General features: G+C 38.9%; 1 protein-coding gene across 1 annotated transcript in view; it reads right to left on the bottom strand.

Annotated features, from left to right (window-relative positions):
- AGBL4 (AGBL carboxypeptidase 4) overlaps positions 1-13,570 on the bottom strand; it is a 907,448-nt gene extending 893,878 nt beyond the window's left edge. The window contains exons 1-3 of the mRNA XM_062004362.1: positions 13,540-13,570; positions 12,390-12,457; positions 10,677-10,707 (exon numbers count right to left, since the gene is read on the bottom strand). Coding sequence (XP_061860346.1) covers positions 10,677-10,707; positions 12,390-12,457; positions 13,540-13,570 — 130 coding nt within the window. The remainder of the gene's footprint in view (positions 1-10,676; positions 10,708-12,389; positions 12,458-13,539) is intronic.
- Between the last annotated feature and the right edge of the window lie 5,385 nt (positions 13,571-18,955).

Here is an 18,955-nt window from a genome sequence, read left to right as displayed (position 1 = left end):
GTTAGTTCATGTTAACTGTTTGCAATCCAATATATGGAACCAAGGATACAAAGAAAACTTCAGGGAAAATCTACAGAACTACATCAAAAATGCATGAGCTGTCAGGAATCAAAATGAAAGAATGGGAGACGGGGAGTCAACTGAGTAGAACAGTAAGAAGACTGAACAACTCCTCACTTGTAAATCTCAGCTAAGAGTAATAGGCTGCTTGTAATTCTTGAAAGATAGCTGGGAAACACTACTCAGATAAAGAAAAAGAAACTAGAAAAGATTACATTCATAATACTGCCTCCATAAGATGGTATAGGAAAAGCAGGCAGAAGATAGAACTACATCTCCCCTTCCATCTAACCAACAAATGAGGAAATCTGTCAATGGAGTCTCTACATGATGCAGAAAGAAGTTGACAAGTAACCATGTCCCAGCAAAAAGTCTCCATCTGCTCAATCTGGACTAGTGTAGCCATTCAGGAATGAGAATAAAATAATCAAATAGCCTATAACTCACAGTCATTTAATAATATTAATTTCTCCTTGCATGTTCTTTATTACACAGTGCTTTGAATACTCAGAAGGCAGTTCTATTTTGAGTTATCTTTAGCTAATCTCTAAACATGCAAAACTGTAGTCTTTGAATTTCATGTTATTAGATAGCACAACAGCATTATGTCCCTTCTGGCCCATTCCCCTTGGGTGATAAAGACCAGACTACTGGGCAAAAAAAAAAAAAAAGCCTGCATTGTTGTATTACTAGATTATAAGACATGGCTTCATGCTTGCCTGTTCAGCAGATGCAGTGAGCGTTGCTGAGAATTACCATCTCCAGACAGAGAGAACACTTACATTGTGCCACAAGTCCTCTGGCTAATAAAGATATACCATCCTTACAACTAGTGAGCCCTAAGTACATTTTCCTGACTGAAGGCAAAGATGTATTACGGAACTTTGCAGAGAAGGGAACAGAACTTCAATCTGAACCAAACTGAAAGGGAAAATAGAGAATTAACAGCCTGCATGTTCCACTTAAGGAGACCAGATTCCTCTTTGAACAAAAAGGCAGAATAAGACAAGTAAAGAGTTCTCAGACTTTAAGTCCCATTTCATCAATTATTTTTCTTACAGGCTGTAAGACATACAGCTATTTTATTCTTCATAGCTTAAACTCCTAGAGACTCCAGAAAATCCCTAGGATTTATTTTTACTGCAGTATTAAACTTTAATGGTAATTTTCCATCAGGATTAAAATCTGTAGGTGTCTGAAGTCTCTGTAAGTACATCAGGTTTTAAAATAAAACCTGGACAGAGTCTTCTGATACCTGCATTGATCACTATTGTCATCGTGGATATATTTCACATCAAACTATTAAAATAAATAGAATATATTACAGGGGACAGGGATTCTTGGAAGGAAGAGTTTGTAAACCTCCAGAGCTCTTGCAATTCTTCAGTTCAATGTGTAAAGCCAACCTTTTTATCATATAGGCAAAGACAAAACCAGTATTTTCTACAATAAACATCATGTACATTTAGGTACATTTTCTTTAAAAAACTGTACTTTCTAGCAGAAGGTACCTCTTTAGTAAGTAATGGTTACTCTTTGAATTGGGTAAACAACAAGACAGCTTCCAGCTGTGACAAACTTCAAAATCCAGGGAGTTAGCAGCCGGCAGCTACCCTCATGCTACATTAGGTAGGAGAGCACAGCTGCATTAAAAGAGACATAGAAAAATACAGAGTAAATTTGCCTGGAAAACCTGCATCTTTCTTATAATCAGACTTACTGCCTAGCAAAGATATCCAATTAGAAATGTGAGATAACATGAAAAGATACGGTAACTGCAAGTGAACTTTGTAGGAGTCTTCCTTTGAATATCACAAACACCATCACGATGCCTCTTATTCTGTTAGGAGACCCTTATTTTAGAACAAAATTAGGATACATTTTGCTACCAAAAATTTCTACAGTGTAAAGATCTAACAGCCAGGTTCCCCACATCCAGAGCCCAAGAAAAACTTCCAGGGATCCTAACAAAGAGTTTCATTAGCCTTGAGCTGTATTGTTATTGTAAACTCACACAAATAAGTGAATCTGAACTCAGTACAGTTTGCAACAAACAAAAAATCATTCAGATTACCAACAGCAACTCCTCTCAGCTCCTAAATATAACAAGTCTCTAGATGAACAGTGCCCAACATGGGTTTTGGACAAGTAAGATCTATGGAGTATAGGCCAATAACGGTATCTTCTTCACAAATCAAAAACTGAAAACAATGTAATTGAAGCAAGTGCTTTTGTTTTTTGGGTTTTTTTTTAAATAAAAGCTTTTCTATCATTGTTCCTAGGCTTCAGCAGCACTGATATACAGGAAGACTTGTTATTTCTACTATCAGCTCTGAATGCTCTATGGCCATTCTAAAAATCCTACAGGCAGCAGTAGGCAGGAACTTTAAATCAGCTCACTGGTTTAAAAAATGCTATGAAAAAGAAGAAAATCCAACTGTCATTTTGATCTTCACAGCCATGTATCCTGCAGCAAGGACTGGCTATGACCCTGAGAATCTAAACATACTGCAGAGTGTTGTCAATCTGAAATTCACTTAATTCACAGTCACTGTGATCTGAAAAGAAATGCAAGAAATTATGTTAAGACTACAATACAAGTCCCAGGGTTTGGGAGAATACCTGGCACAGGAGAATACCCAGCATGGGAGGTGATCATTACCCTGTAGTCTGCTTTAGTGAGGCTGCACCTCAAATATTGTGTCCAGTTTGGGGCCACTCTCTACAAGAAGGACATTGAGGTGCTAGAGAGGATCCAGAGGTGGGCTACGAAGCCAGTAAAGAATTTGGAGCACATCTCATATTAGGAATAGCTGAGGGATCTGGGGCTGCTTAGCCTGGAGAAAAGAAGACTCGGGGGAGACCTTATTGCTGTCTACCAACTACCTGAAAGGAAGCTGTAGCGAGGCGAGGGTCGGTTTGTTCTCCCTAGTAACAAGCAATAGAATAAGAGGAAACGGCCTCAAGTTGTGCCAGGGGAGGTTCAGGCTGGGTATGAGGAGGAATTTATTTCCTGAAAGGGTTGTCAGGCATTGGAATGGGCTGCCCAGGGAGGTGCTGGAATCACCATCCCTGGAGGGGTTTGAGAGACAAGTGGATGTTGCACTTAGGAAAATTGTCTAGTGGTCGATAGGGCTGGGACAAAGGCTGGACTCGATGAGCTTAAAGGTCTCTTCTAGCTGAAATGATTCTATGACCCTGTGAAATATTTCCCATTCTGCCTACTCCTGAAACAAATCAGCTTTTTTACACCTAGCTTTGTATTATTGTATCTGAAGAAAGATTGAGAAAGCAGGAGAAAAGGAAAGGTTCATGGATATATGCTATGTATATATTCATATATACATATGGATGCTATGTATATATCCATGTTTCAACAACTGCTCCAGTTATGAGGCACTGGTTTAGCAAAAGCAGGTTACAGAGCTTAAACTTTGAAGTAGATTAATGAGACACATGTATACACCATGCATTTTCAAAAACCTTTGGCAATGTTTTTAAATGCAGAATGATTACATGAAAACTGCTTACTAAAAGATATTTCTGAACAACCTCAAAAATAGTACCAGCCAAAGAGTATTGATTCAGTTAGCTATAAGTGGTGCAGATCAAACTTTAATTTCCATGTGTAATACTTCAGCTTCCACACAAAAGGTATGAAACAGATGGACTTAATCCATACTTACACTGACAAAGCCGCAGCAGATCTGGCCTACAGACTACTACATTGACCATTCCTACATAATAAAATCAATTTTTATTGCAAAAACTGTTGTCAGTATAAGAACATTATTTCCTCCATGCCTTTTCCTTTTTTTAAATCCATATTGTAGATTCTAGAATAAATAGGTGGTTTTCTGATTTAAGAGCATAAGACGTGATTAACCAACAGCCAGATCACGATAACTTAAGCAGGAGTGAGTGCTATGTCAATCAGATGGTCTTTATTCTCCAAGAACACCATAAGTAAAATTGTTTTAATGACAGCATAACTGGTAGAATTTAAGACAAAATAAATTTCTAAACTGAACATATGTTAAGTTAAATGCAACTAAACCATGCAATGACCCTAACCTATGACTACATAGCCTCCAGTGACAAATGAAGTTGGAATCTATGTAAGTTAACAACTTTGCATGTCTCTTCTTTAGGACTGAACTGATTCTCAGCTGGGAAACTGGAAAAGACTCAAAAGGCAATAGTTACTCCTGATATAACAGAGAATTAGGTTTATTTCAGCTTTCATAAAAGGCCAAGGATTGCTTTATTTCAATTGTTCTAGGTTTCATACTCCTCAGTCCTGACTATCACATTCAAAAGGCTTGGCCACAAGAGCCAAGGCCGAGTAAGAAACATCTAAACACTACTATTTCTGTTTATTAAAATTACCTCTTTCATGCAAACTTTCTAGTACTTTTAATGTCTTAATATGTTTGCTGATTGAACAGGAGCTTTCCAGACCTGTGTTTAAAGAAATGACTGTGCCATAACTTAGAAGACAAAAGATTGTCTGCTGTGAGCCCAGCAAAGAACACAGATATAACTTTGATGCTGCACCTGAGCTAATAATATCATGAACATTATTTCAGGTTCAGCACTGAGGTAATACAGCTGTGCCCTTCTAATTTAGATGGGGCTTTTAGCACATTCTCAGGTATTCTTCAAAAGCAATCAACCTGCTGAACCTCAATACAGGCCAGCTGTGGTACTACACCAAACCCACTACACGAAAGGTATTTTGATTTTTCGGTAGCTAAAGGATGTCTACTGTAAATTTGTTGTGGATACAGTTGTCCAAAGGGAAAAAAAAAATTATTAGTATTAAGTCTAGCATTCAGGAGACTTCAATTCCTGACTCAACTACTGACATCTTTATGGTGGTACTGAATCCTTATCTGTCGGAAACTAGGCCTTCCATGAGGGCTCTACAGACCACAAAATCCTGTGGGGAAATACAGCAGCAGCTTTGCATAGCACCATCTTTCTCTTCAAGATCCTGTATTTCATAAAGGATTGCAAGAGAGGCAGTTGCACATTGCTACAATTGATTGGGCTACCGTTTTGAGTGTGATAAGTGAAAAATTCAGTTTGGAGTTATAATCTTTTTGACTGCTACATATTTAAAATAATTTGGGGATTTTAGTACTGCTTCTGGAGTAATTTTTCCCCAAGGTTGCTGACATCAATTACATTATTAATTACTGCCATAATTATAATTACTCATTGAAACAACTCCTTTAACTTCTGAGGATATTTTCCCTCTGCTTTCCAAAACAGCCCATTCCAAAGAGTATTGTTTTAAGTCACTGAGAATTTCTTCCCAAGCATTGCCCACTCACATCGCCGAATTTACTCTTTCGTTAAGAAACACTTAAATATAATCTAGTCTTTAATATCAAATAATTGTATCATTGCAGTGGTTTATTCATAAAGCGTAAGTACTGTAGAGCAAGAGATTTAATATTGTTTCAGAATTCCTTTGCTCTAACATAAAAATGTCAGCAAAGTAAATTTGATCTATTAACTCTTGCATCAGCAATGGAACAACAGGAATTTAACTACAGAGAACACTACTAACTAATATACCATATTCAGCAGTTTTTTAACTGAGCAAATGTTAAGGTGATACAATATTTATAAGAATATGCAATGTATACAGTGTATTTCAAATATGCAGAATACAAGCCAAAATTCTACCTACAAGAAGGTTTACATAGAGAAAGCTCTGAGAAGAAATTATTATTTATTTCCAAAATAACCAACAGATATATTAGTATTTTGTGTAGTTACAAAACATCTGTTATTCTTCAGTACTACAGATTTTGGGTACAGGTAAGTAGTATAGAGGCAAATTTGTCACAGAGTCCTCTTTTATGTGGACAGTTCCCCTGAAAAGATGCAGCTGCCTTTGGATTTGTAAAGTTTATTTCGGGAATTTTTCATTAATCAAGGGCATCATACTACCTCATCTGCATTATCTATGCATGGAAACATGATAGTCACTTGATAGGTGTTACCCAGCTCTAAAGCTTACTGTAATAGCACAGTAACTTTGCTGCCTATTGCAAATGAAAACACATCAGCATACGTGTAATGAATCCAGCTGGGTTTTCTTTGGAATGGATTCCTGCTGCTCTGCTCTGGTGATTCATGGGAACTGATGTTCCGTTTGCTTTTGTGGAGACTGAAATTCAACACATTTTTCAAGGTGCTTATGAAACACTATGTAAAAGAAAAATCTTGTCAGTTTTCACTCGTGATTGTGAGATCCACTACTATGTAAATAGCTCTATGACTTAGCAAGGTAATGGAATACAGTTAGATACCTTATTTATTTAATAATTCAACACAACTACGTTCTCCTCCTGCCTCCATTTCTACTCTTTATTTTTGCCACCACAAATCTACGAAATCAGCCATACTGAGAGAATAGGAACACTTATGTATATTAGAAAGCATATGTATTAGACTGTATACATTTCAGTCTCTAAACTTAAGACATTACTTATCCTAAAACAGAACTAATCATGGAAACACTTTATAAAATATACATCAAACTCAATGCCAAACACTTGCAGGGTCAGAGCACTAGATTTAATGCTAAAGCCCACGTCTCTACATTTGTGCAGCCTGTGACAAAATGAAATTGAAGTCATTATTATTATTTTGGCAAAGCAGTTTTCCAAACCATTGCAATATACAAACATTAAAATTACTTCCAAAAAATATTTTTAAATCAAGGTTAAAAAACACATATCTTCTTAACAGGGTTGGCCTCTTTGATAATGTCAAGAAAATGAATTGTGGGGACAATTTGACAGGGAAGCTGGGATATGGGACACACGGATGTATACCCATAACCAACTCTCAATTACTTGTAAATTGGTTTACCTCTATTATAGATTAATTGCAGACACAGCTTGAGCCTAGAAGAACTTATTATCTCAGGTACAATGCAATCTAAACATAGCAATTCTGCATCAAGGCTCTGCATACCAACTACTTTTGGGGATTACTTGAGAAATCTAAGCTGGTTTCTATAGAATCACGTAGTTCTGGAAAAGGGCAGCACAATCAATCCTCCAGAAAAAAAAAAAAAAGTGTGCTGTAGGATAATGCATAAACCTACAAAGGTCTGCTGGAGCCAGTCTGCATCCAGCACCTCCACTGCTGAGCAGAAGCAGTACTGCAGCATCCGAGGGACATCAGTAGAAAATATCTGTACCAAACTTCTCTCCACGTCCTCTAGTACCTCATTTAACCAGGGGCTGGTGCCTTCTGTTATCAGGGTATCCTAGCTCCTTATTTTAAAAAAAAAAAAAAAAACACAACAGGGAAAGATACAGTCATTTCACTTTATTACTTTTGTCCCTATACAGGTGTTGCTGGAGGAAAGAGGAACAGGAGTGAAGAAAGAGGAACAGGAGTAAGGAAAATCCCTAAGCATAGACAAGTTGTCCATTTCTTCTGTGAAAGATGACAGCTATTGTTAGGTGTCTCACTTGGACGGTAGGCTTGTGCTGCAGATCCAAGTTTCCCAGTCCTGTTAGTGGCCCCATGTGGAGATCAAGCCAGTTACATTTTAACACAAGAAGCTGACTTTTAAAACTATTTTAATAAGCATTAAATCTACAAACCCCAACTTCAAAAAATAGAAACGCTATGTAGGCCATACAAATGAATTCTGAGGTTGCTCTGATTTCTGCCTGAGAATTCTACCTACTAAAGTCAGTGACAGCAACACTAAAGAAACTTGCAGAAACTTCTGTTTTACAAATTTCAGTATAAAACCTATTAAAAGTCTCAATATATCTCATTTTACTTCTTACAAATTCAAAAACCTCCTCTCACAAGTGCCAATAATTAATAGGGTTCTTTGAACTTCACTGAAAGAAAAAATGTTGGGAGGCTTGAGGTAAGTAGCTTTCAACAGCTTTGATTATTTGTCAAAGAAAAATCTGTTTGAAATATGGCTGGGAAATCGTAAACCATTAAGAAATGGCAACTGGAACACCAAATACATTCCTATTTCTTTCTTTTTCTGAAATGATATCTTCTGGCTGTATAAAGCCTTCATTAGTGTTTCTCGGGTCTTCTTATATGGCAAATTATGTAATAGAAATATGATCAAAGCTGTAAGTACCAAAAATACATTAGCAGCTCTTCAACGAATTCTTCTAGTGGGGATTGTTTCCACCAGATAACTGAAAAAGTTGGAAATTAGTTTAATATCAGCCTACTGGCAACAGAGTATAATGATCATTATAATTCTTCTGCAGCAACCATAATTAATTTCTACATATCACTTCAATGAATATTTCAACTTCAGAAATAGAAACCGAAGTACTTAAGGGTCTTACAGTGTGCCTCAAATTTACTAACAAACTTTTTTTCTAACATCCCCTGGACATTAAACTGCTTAAGCTAAAATGTATCAATGGTATTAGTAAGTTCTGGCAAATCTGTTTGTTGAACATAACTCATTTTAGATTTGTTTGCAAATACATCCTGCAGCATTTTATATACAATCGTAAATAGCTCTTTACGGTGTGTGAACACCTGCAAGTCTGGGTGCAGTATCCTTTCAGTTTTCCACTGATGTTTCGTGTTTATGGGCAGATCCCATTCAGCATGAAGTTTGCAATGTCTTTTCCCAAACACTGGAATTCAGCTATGTTTACAGGCTAGTAAGGTACAGTAGGAAATAAGCTCTATTGTTTATGTATGTATATTAGGAAGTTAGGTGTATTGTTTATATAGGCTTGAAAATTCAGAAATAGTTTAAGAAAGAACAATTCAATTGAAGAAATTAAATTTGCCTGGAAGACTAGAAGTACCCTTGGTGTACTGTATTATTTTAAAGACCAAGATTAAATAATATTTTAAATAATTATCTGATTTCTCCTATTTTAAATTTCCTCATAATAAAGCCAGTGAATGAGAAATTCCAGTTATCAAAAAAGCCTACATTTAAAGACAAATAAACTAGGTTGTCTTATTTACTTTGGCTTTTTATTTAACAATTAAAGACACTTAAAAGAAAGCAGTATGTTCCTGATACTAGGATGTGTTTATACCATATGTGATTGAATATTTTTAAAAGAAAAATTACTCTTTTTTGAAAGAATAATCCAAAACTATCCTTCAAAATAGACCAGCTCAGCACTATCATATAAAAATAAATCATAAAACACGTTAGAACTTACACAGCTAGCCAAATGTTAATCACTAGCCAAATTTTGAGGGGGCTCAACACTCATTTGAAGCTCTCCTCCCTGAAACTAGGTCAGCCCAGCTGTGAACGCTTTCAAAAATTCTAACCGTTCTTACATGACACGTGACTCAACACCACTCTGCAAGGTATCCATCATAGCATGTAAATAAACATGAAAAACTACACATTCAGATGGGAAATCTGTTTGTTCTGATAACAAGGATCTTTCGTCTAAAGACATATATTTATATCCTGTCCAAAACAGTGAGTAAATGCCTTTTTTTTTTGCTTTCACTATGATTTCAGTGATGATGCCTCAATGAAATATCAGAAATACTAATATCTACAAAATGACTAGCAACTGTGGAATAACACATATTAGAACTGTCAATCCGGGCTAATATGCAGCTGCTTCAGATAGAAAACTATTACAGGACTCAGAGATAACCTGCGCCCTTTGATCATTCAGGCCTCTGGAAGCAAGTCTTCTGAAGGTAATATATATGCCTAGAAGAATAAAAGTAACCTGGGGAGAATGAGATAACTAGTGAAATTTTAGCGGGATCCATGTCTGAAAAGTTAAATCATTTTCTCTGAATTCATGGGTCGAAAAATTAGCACATACAGGCATTCTTTACTCACTTTGACCTACTCCTAAACCTTCCTTAGAGAAACTCATAAGGTCCTTTTTGCAACAAAACTGGGAAAATAACATTGATCTGTTTTTGAAGAAGCTTAACTGGTCATCTTGCTATATCCTCTATCTTCCAAAGGTTTGAGATACCAAGGTCAGCTGATCAGAACAACTGCAAGTCAAATCAACTTGCTTCTTAAAGTAACTAACTAGTCTTAATCACTTTCATTCTCCCGAAAACTTCATTTGTGAAGCTTTAAATTGTTTTTACTTTGGGTTTCCAGCTTGAGACATGAAGGCTTCAGCCTGTAAGCCCAAACAGGGAAGGATACAAAATTCTGATTTATTGCAGAAAGCTGATCTGAGGAGTTCCAAGAAACCAGCTAGGACTGAGGAGCCAATTGCAATGGGGAAAATGACTGATTAATCCAGGGTATAGCAAGTTGATTTGCAGCACTCTAACCAAACATAAGAACACAGAAACTATTTTAATGGATTAGACCAGATGTCTGCCTAGTCCAGGGAGGATAGCATCAAAATATTAACTCCGTAGCAGACAGATGTGAGATAATCTACCTTCCACAGCAAGTCTCAATCTCATTTGAAGCACACAGATTGGCTTAAAACATGATACAGAAAATAATGCTGAGCATAAGAGTATAATAAAAGCTGATGTTGGTCTCTCTTCTGAAGTACTTTGTGCAATTCTTCTACATGAAAGAGGCATGGAAACACAAAAAGACTTGTATATACAGAAACAATAATTACCCGTGTAGGAAAGATTAACTGATTCACTTTCCTGTAACAGAAGAATAAGGAGATACTAATAAAACTGAAATGAGAAATTCTAACATTACCAAAAGGTATGTTTTCCATAAAGTATAACTAATATACAAAACCTCCTGACAGTATATTTTCAAAGCTGAGGGTTTAGAGGGATTGTAAGCATATTAAATGTACAAAATTCAGTGTCAGGCAATATTTAGGAAGAAAATTTTTAGAATCACCTTTCTGTAAGTGCATATTATATTTTTTGTGAAATCTTTCCCTGACACTGACTCATGTCAAACACAATTAACTAAATTAAAACAGTAAAGAATGGTCCATACCAGTAATCTATGTTGATATAAAGCAAGGAGAAGTTATCTTTAATTTCACTATAACTCAGTTTTCTCATTTGAGAATTACAAATAACAATATGTCAAGATGGGAAGATAAGACTTAATTATTACTTTTGCTTTCTGATTTAAGAATAAAAACACAATGTTACTGTAAAAACAAAACAGCAAGTATAATATAGTCATAACCAGCAAAATCAACTTATATAGTTTGAATAACATTCAAACCTTATGTAACAGCTTTATTCTCCTTGCACCCATACATAAAAATTTGTATTTGTGTGCAATGCAGGTTCCAGAGCTAGGTTCCTTTATCTCCTAAAGACTGCTCCAGATCTGACTTATCATGAAGATGTACTAAGCAGTCAGGATGCATTAATAACAAGAACATTGCCCAGATATGTTACATGCACATCAACAGTGTCAGTGTCACCTGGCATTAAGGGGACAAACAGGTTATTTTCGGAATTTCATGCCTAAAACAATCTATCTGTCCTCTTAGTGTCAGATGACAGTGAGAAAACAAAGAAAAGGGGAGGAAATAAAACAAAAAACACCCCACCCTTTTTTTTCCCCCCACAGCCTACTTTCCACGTCCTTCCTTAAAAACAGACCAAGACCACAAGTCTGCTTCTTAAGCCCCACTGAAAGTTATGGTTCTTTTTCCTATTTTTGTGGTTCTTTGTATCTGTAATTCTTTATCCAATCTCTCCACAAAGGAAGGACCAGCTAATTAAGACTTTCAAAATGGTCAGACAGGCATTGCAAAACTTAAGTGGAAACCTATCAGGGACATGCAACAAAACACAATTTCAGCACAAGCTGAAAAGACAACATTTATGAGCAAATCAGTGACTAGTTGGGTGCAATTGTTAGACACGAAAAAAGTTTTAGACAGGTTACAAATTAAAAGCAAATACTGTAAGATTTAAATAACTTAATATTTAAATTACTGCAGATTTAAATAACAGCAGAGAATGCAATAGCAAAGTAAATTTACGCAGTAATCTGGAAATAGTAGGAAAGTTACATTATCTGTTAGTTACTGACAATGGCACTGGGAAAGGTAGATGAAATAGAAGGAAAACTGACAAACAGCCACTAGAGATTTGTTTTCTGTTTCACAGCACAGTCAGGGTTGATCAACTGTGTTTAGTAGTGTTGCACAACACAGTGGATGAAGATAATCACTTGCCTAGTGAATAAGTTCAATGTATACTAGAGTGTGGTTTCAAGAGTTTGTAAGCAGCATGGCTGAACACAGTGAATTCAAGAACCTTATGGCCAATCAATATAGATGTAGCCTTTGTAGTATTGTTTCCATGAGCACAACAGCATTTCACTTATTTATGACTTTTTTTACCTTAATTGGCCCCAAATCCAAAATCTTTTCTATGGATAATGCATCTTCATTTGGAGATACTTCTGAAGCTGAAAAGCACATGCACAGCAGCAAACACAGCAGGCTAGGAAAATGAACTTTTTATCTAGGAACCCAGATAATTTATGTATGATGGGATATGAAATAGGAAAAAAAAACCTCATCTTGGATTCGTCCTCCAAATATTAGTATTTTCAGAATTTATTTGGTGGGGTTGCAAAAGACCTTAACTGTGTTTTTTTACAATAGGAAAAACCCCTGTACCTAGAAGAGCCTTATCATTCATGAGGAAACACAAACTTTAGTTTCACTGACCAACTTATCTTCACATACACAGTTAGAACCATTGTTAATACATTCTGAATAGGAAGAATAACACTCGATACCTCCCTCACAGAATACCCTCCGTGAGATGTAAGGTGTTGCGCACCCTGCCCCTCTGCAGCCTCTGGGTACTTTATAGCTCCCAGGACACATCAAGCAGCACCTGCAGGTCAATCCCCCAAGCTGGCAGCTTTGTGGTACAGTTTCAATTCTAAGCCTGTGGCTTCAAGTATTTTTTTTGTATTCTAATAAAGCAGGTCATGGTTACTTGTGTGAGGGGAACTCCAGTTTTGTTCTGCTCTTCACCACTGCCATCTTAGCTCCCTGTGAGCAACAATGGTGCACAGTGTGGTGGGTCACCCCACCATCAGTTTTTCACTCTGCACAACCGGGGCTCTCCCCTACATTTTGTTTGCTGGGTGAGCAGAACTCTCACCCTCTTGCCTCCCTCCCCACAACAGGGCAATCCCCCCTCAGAGAGGGCTGGAGTACCTGGGGGCTCTTCCCCCCTCTCCCTACCTGATGTAGCACTCACTATGAGCACCTCTCCCTCGGGATGATGCTCCTCATCCCGCAAGGGAAGGGGCCTTGCCCTCCTTCACAGCTTCCTGGCCAGGGGCCTCAGCCCCAGCCCCTTCTCCACCTCAGTGCCTTCGGCCAGGAAGCATCTCCCTCCCTTTCCCGTGACAGAAGGGCTCCGTCTGCAGCACCCCTCTACGAGGCAGGACCCCTCTACTGCCAGAAGCCCCTGGAGAAGGGGGACTCTTCCCCCCTTCCCCCCACCCAGGCGACTGCGGCTAGCACTGACCCGTCTCTGCCGTCCTGCTCATCTCCGCCATATTTGTTGTCATCCCCCCCCCACCCCCCCCCCCCGAATGAGACGCTGCCTGGGCGTTGCTATGGCAACACACGTCACCGCCAGGGGAGTCCCGCGTCACCCCCTCGCCCTCAAGCCTCCATGGCGGCGCGGGAAGGGGGAGTGGCGGCAGCACCGCGACGATGGACGGCGCCTGGGGAAAGCCTGCTCGGCGGCCCGGGGAGCCTGGCCGGGCCGAGACGAGGCGAGGGGTGCAGAGGACTCGCTCCCGTTCTCACGCAGGCCGGCGACCGCACCGGTGCTAGCGGGTGGGGCTTCCGTGCGTGAGGGGCGCCGGCGCTACGTGAGGGGCGGGAACAGCCCTGCGTGAGGAGAGCTCCGGCAGCCTCTCAGTGCTTCTCGCTGTTGGTGTTTACGAGTGCCGGTCGCCCAGGGAAGGAAGGGTTTGTTATTTTCTCCCTGGTGACTGTCTCTACCTTGGCAATTACAGTAACAGCCTCCCAGAGGAGGGGAGTGTTAACCGGGTACCTGAGCGCCCGCCGAGGCCTCGCTCGTGGCCGAGGAGAGTATGGTCTGGCTCTGTAGTAGTCACAGTGCTCCGAGAAGAAGAGACTCATTATAGAGGTGGACGTCCCCCTCCACCCTGATCAGGGAGCAGTTACAGCCTTGCAGCCCGGAAGGGAGTGGGGGGCAGAAAGGCCTGCTTAGATTAGGGGTCCTTGCCGCCCCAGTGGAGAAGGAAAGCGCATCCCTTCCGCTCTAGTTTCCATCCCAATGCACTGAGGCAGACAGAGCACAGGCATTACAAGGAGGCGGCCTTTGGGCAGAGGTGGCAAATTCATATGTGTTTAGCTGCCTCACCCTGCCCCAAAACTCAGCAGGTGAGTCTGATCATGTGGCAGTATCTCAACTTTCTTAAGGCAGCCCAGTGGGGAGCTTCATTATGTGTGTGAGTGTTGCCTGTCTGTCTTCTCCTCCCAGACCTAGCAGGTGAGCCTGACCATATGGCAAATATAGTGATGCTTCCTGGGGATAGATTTCTGTGTGCACATGTTCACAGGCCCACTGGGTGACACTCACCATGTGGCAAATACAGCAATGAAGTCTGTGGTGCAAAGGGGCTAATTACATGTGTGTTTCCCAAGAGACCCAGCAGGTTGGGTCTGATCATGCGTGTCTCGCTAATACAAGGCTGAGAGGGAAGCTTCACTGTACATCCCCAGTGCAGATGAACTGCAGGCTCTCAGAAGTAAGCTAGACATGAGACAAGCACAGTGTAACAAGCACAAGCATCAAGGCATAGGATCATGTATATTTGTGCACATGGGCAGACATGGGGATGGTTGCACACAAGAATGAGTGGCTGTTAAAACTGTGAAACAGGACTATGAATGCAATGCTAAGCAATGGAAACAGGCAGGACTCTTTATGGTTACATACCTGCTGTTTGCTTTCTTATAGCTAATTAATGTAACCACTTCCTAGTGACCAATGTCCAATGTCGGCAAAACATTCCAATCTTAAGAATCAAAGCAAGTAAAATTGTTTCTTTCTCCACCTAAAGTTCTGTTGTTTAAATGTCCCTTTACCTCTTGTCTTTTCCTACCTGGTATGTGCCATTTCTGCTCCAGTTCAACTCCTGTTAACAAGACTCCTGGATAATACCTGCAGGTTCTACATGGTGAAATATTTCTGTAGGGTTAGTTGCTTCCTTTCTCCCTGGCTTTTGCAGTTTTGTTCATTCTTCTGTAAGTTCATAGTTCTTTGATTATTTTTGCAGCATCTATTTTTGTGGTCTGTTCCTTTGCTGGATCTTTTCTAGTAGTATTTAGTCCTCTTTCCTTCTTATCTTCTCTTCATTCTCAGTATCTCATTTTAGTATTATGTAAGCTAATTTAACATCACTTTAGCCACATTCTTGTGCTTGTGACTTTATGACAGTAGTGTCTAAAGTGGTGTACCAAGGGGCCTTTGTGATGGGATTAGAAGATAAACTCTTGCACAGAAGAACACTGGAGTGTGGATATTGTGCTTTGCTTAGTGACGGCCATCTAGATCCAAGCTCTCAAAAACATTTGCTAGACTTTTCCTACTGCAGTCTTTTTTTTTTTAATCACAGAATGGTAGGGGTTGGAAGGGACCTCTAAAGATCATATAGTCCAACCTTCCTGCTCAAGCAGGTCCACCTAGATCAGATCACTAAGGAACACATCCAGGCGTTGAAAACATCCAGAGAAGGAGACTGCACACCCTCCCTGGGCAGGTTGTTCCAGTGCTCCAAACTATAGGTGGTCACTAGCATACTATAAAGGCTGATTTCTCTTGCTGCTGGCAAGCAGGAAGAGTGAACCACAGTAAGCACACACACTCTCTGCACATCCTCTCCCTTATATTCTTTCTCTAGGCTAGCAGATCACCCAGGTGCTGTGCTCTTCTTTGTTTGTTGCTGGATAAATGATTGTGGGACATCCCTCTTCAGAATATGCTACATGTACTCTGATCTTTTTCTTCTGTTCATTCAGATCTCGCAGCTGACTGTTCATATTAGATGTTCTTGCATGTCCATCAAGAAATATCATCAGCACTAAATCAGGCTTAACATAGACAAAACCATTCTCTTCTGGAATCTCTCCATGTATGTGCATTAAAGTATCTACTACCTGTCTGTGTTACAAAAAAATAACCTGATTGTTTCTTTTCCTCTTTACTTGTCTAGTCTGCTATCAGGTCTGGCTTTCTCCATGAAAAGATGATCAGATCTGTATCAGTAGCTAGAACACCTGGGGTTTTTTTAGGTCTTAGACAGTTTGTCCAAGTCTGCAGCTCTAGTCTGGTTTCTTATCATGTCCCTACATCCCCTTATTCCCTTTGTTCTGCTTGCTATTCCAGCTTTAGTGTCCCCTCATCCATATTTCATTCCTATCTATTAATACTCATATAACATTTTTCATCTGTAAATTTCTAAGAACTAAGTGCCTGTGGAGAAACCTTCTATATCAGTTCTTCAGATGACCTCTTTATTCACGTTTCTGTGAGAGACACACTTCTACAGTAACCACAAATACTAATCCAAAGCCCTTTTGCACCTAACTGTCATTCTATTAACTCAAATACCTGCAAGGTCTATTGAAATCCAAGATATCTGGGAAAAAGCACTTTTTCATTTTTTTAGTCTGAGTTTAATGCTATGTTATAGTCACCTCAACAAGCTGAAATGGTGTTAAATATAGATGATATGCAGTTCTTTCCAAAAACAGTAAGATAATTTGACAAGAGAGAACTGGAAAGTTCATATAGAAAGTTCTTTGGAAGACAGAAAGATAACTGAATGGTGTAACTTGGAGAGTAAGACCTGAAGGATGAGGGGCATTGTATTCAGGAGAAACAGTTGCTCATTTTTATTTATGCATTTCTAGAGCACCTGAAAAAAAGTTAAGGTACTTGTTAGTACAAAGATGTCTTTGGTCCCTACCCTTCCAAAGCTAATCATCTAATTTTCGACATCACAAAACAACTAACAGAATGCTGTTACACAACACTACTGTTCTGGCTATCTTCAGGATCCTTGTTTCAGCCACATTCCTTCTTTCATTGTCTTCCCCCCACCCTTCAGCATCTTAGCAAGCAAAAGCTACTTCACTTTTGTGGCTTTTTACAGCTTATTCCCACCCTATCTTTTAATATCCTATAGAGAAACCAACGTCTTTCCCCCCACACAATTCATTCAGCAATAACTTTCGCTACATTTTCAAACCAGCACCTTCCTGCTTTCCCTCGCTGCTGCTTCTCACTCCCACTCACCTAATTTTCCTCCTTCAAATCCCTCCCTAAAAATCTATGCTGCAATGTCGACTGAAGGAATGATAATGAACACTCAGCTGTGTGCCAAGGTTACTGTCTATCATGGTGACTAGTGTCGTCTTGCTGTGATGTCTCTTGCATCAACTTCTTGTGTTGGCCTGAACATGACTTGAAGCAGGCCCCCTCTTTTCACTGTGTTAGTTGTGGCTTCTGGAGTGGACTCTGTTCTGTAAGACAAAAAGAAACTTAGCCAATAGAAATTAAAAAAAGCAAATGTTGGCCAAAACCAGAAGGATTAGGCAACAATTCAGTGCTGATTCATCAGGCTTAGGTAAATTTACATAAACATTATTGTGACTGACAACTCCGTTACAAATATTGAGGAAGACAATATTTTTCTAAATGTGGATTTCTGCCATTTTTCTATTTATTTATAATCCATACAGACTTGAGGATATTTTCCTTTTTTTTTTCTTTTAATCTGTGCTTGTATTTTAAACATGAGATATTCCTCTTTTCTTTGTTATCTTTTGTCTGCAGCCCGCCAGACTGTATGGTGACTAAAGAACATGAGAAAGCATAACACCACAAGAGCAAAGACTGACAGGAAAAAAGATTTCTGATAATTTTTTTTATATGAGTATAATCCAAATATGTTGAAGACAGAATGAGTTGCATTACACATTCAATACTTTCGATTCAACTAGAGATGGCTGCTGTCAATACATATCTGTTGAAACCCCAAAGATCTTCCAAGAAAATCAATAAAAATCTGATTTTACAATCCTGATATTTTCGGAGTGTTTAAAAAATTGTCAAAAAACGTCCTTTTTTATACATCACAAAAAAGCCAGTAAGGTGCATTATTGATTTTTTTCACAAATTGTTTTTAAGTGCCTGTAAAGGCTGGATAAGAATAAGAAGATAGGGTATTAACAGGAGTGTTGCATGTGTTTCACATACCCAATACATGGTATGGTGAATGGTATTGTTCTTCAAAGTGGGGATTTCCAATTCCAGCTGTAATTGTGTAGAAATCATGTAATTCTCTTTTTTAAATTTTTTTTCTACTATAAAATAAAGTAGTGCATGCATTCAAGTATATGTTCTATCAGTACATCAGCTTGACTACTGTCAGAGAAAAGGCCATGGCAATGTTTCTGCTACCAACAGGCGAGCCACGTTAGCTATGCAAGCAGAGTTGGTAGAATCCAAATTAAAAAGAACGATGGAAAAAAAAGTCAGGTCAGAGTTTTTAGCCAGGTTCTTATGGTCTGGTGGATGCAGACAGAAAGTTAAATCTGATAAAGTAAAAAACAGAGTCAAAAAGAAAACCCAAAGTCCAGACTGAAGTAGCAAAATCAAAGTGAATTTTAAAATGTGCATACCTTGTGGAGGAATGCTATAATCTTATTATTGTAACCTTGAGCCACTCTTTCTCCCAGCATTTATTGCTCTCATTAGTTACGTAATATCTAAAGGAGACTGTAAATTTCTTAGTGTGAGGACAGTATCTTTAATGTATTCCAAACATGCCTAGGATAACTTTAGACCTTATATACAAAACTAATATTGCCTCTTGGGCTTTTCTGTATTATGTCTAAGC

The sequence above is a fragment of the Colius striatus genome, chromosome 10 (genome assembly GCF_028858725.1).
Source record: "Colius striatus isolate bColStr4 chromosome 10, bColStr4.1.hap1, whole genome shotgun sequence".
NCBI classification, from domain to species: Eukaryota; Metazoa; Chordata; class Aves; order Coliiformes; family Coliidae; genus Colius; species Colius striatus.
This window is presented reverse-complemented; position numbering and strand designations above follow the sequence as displayed.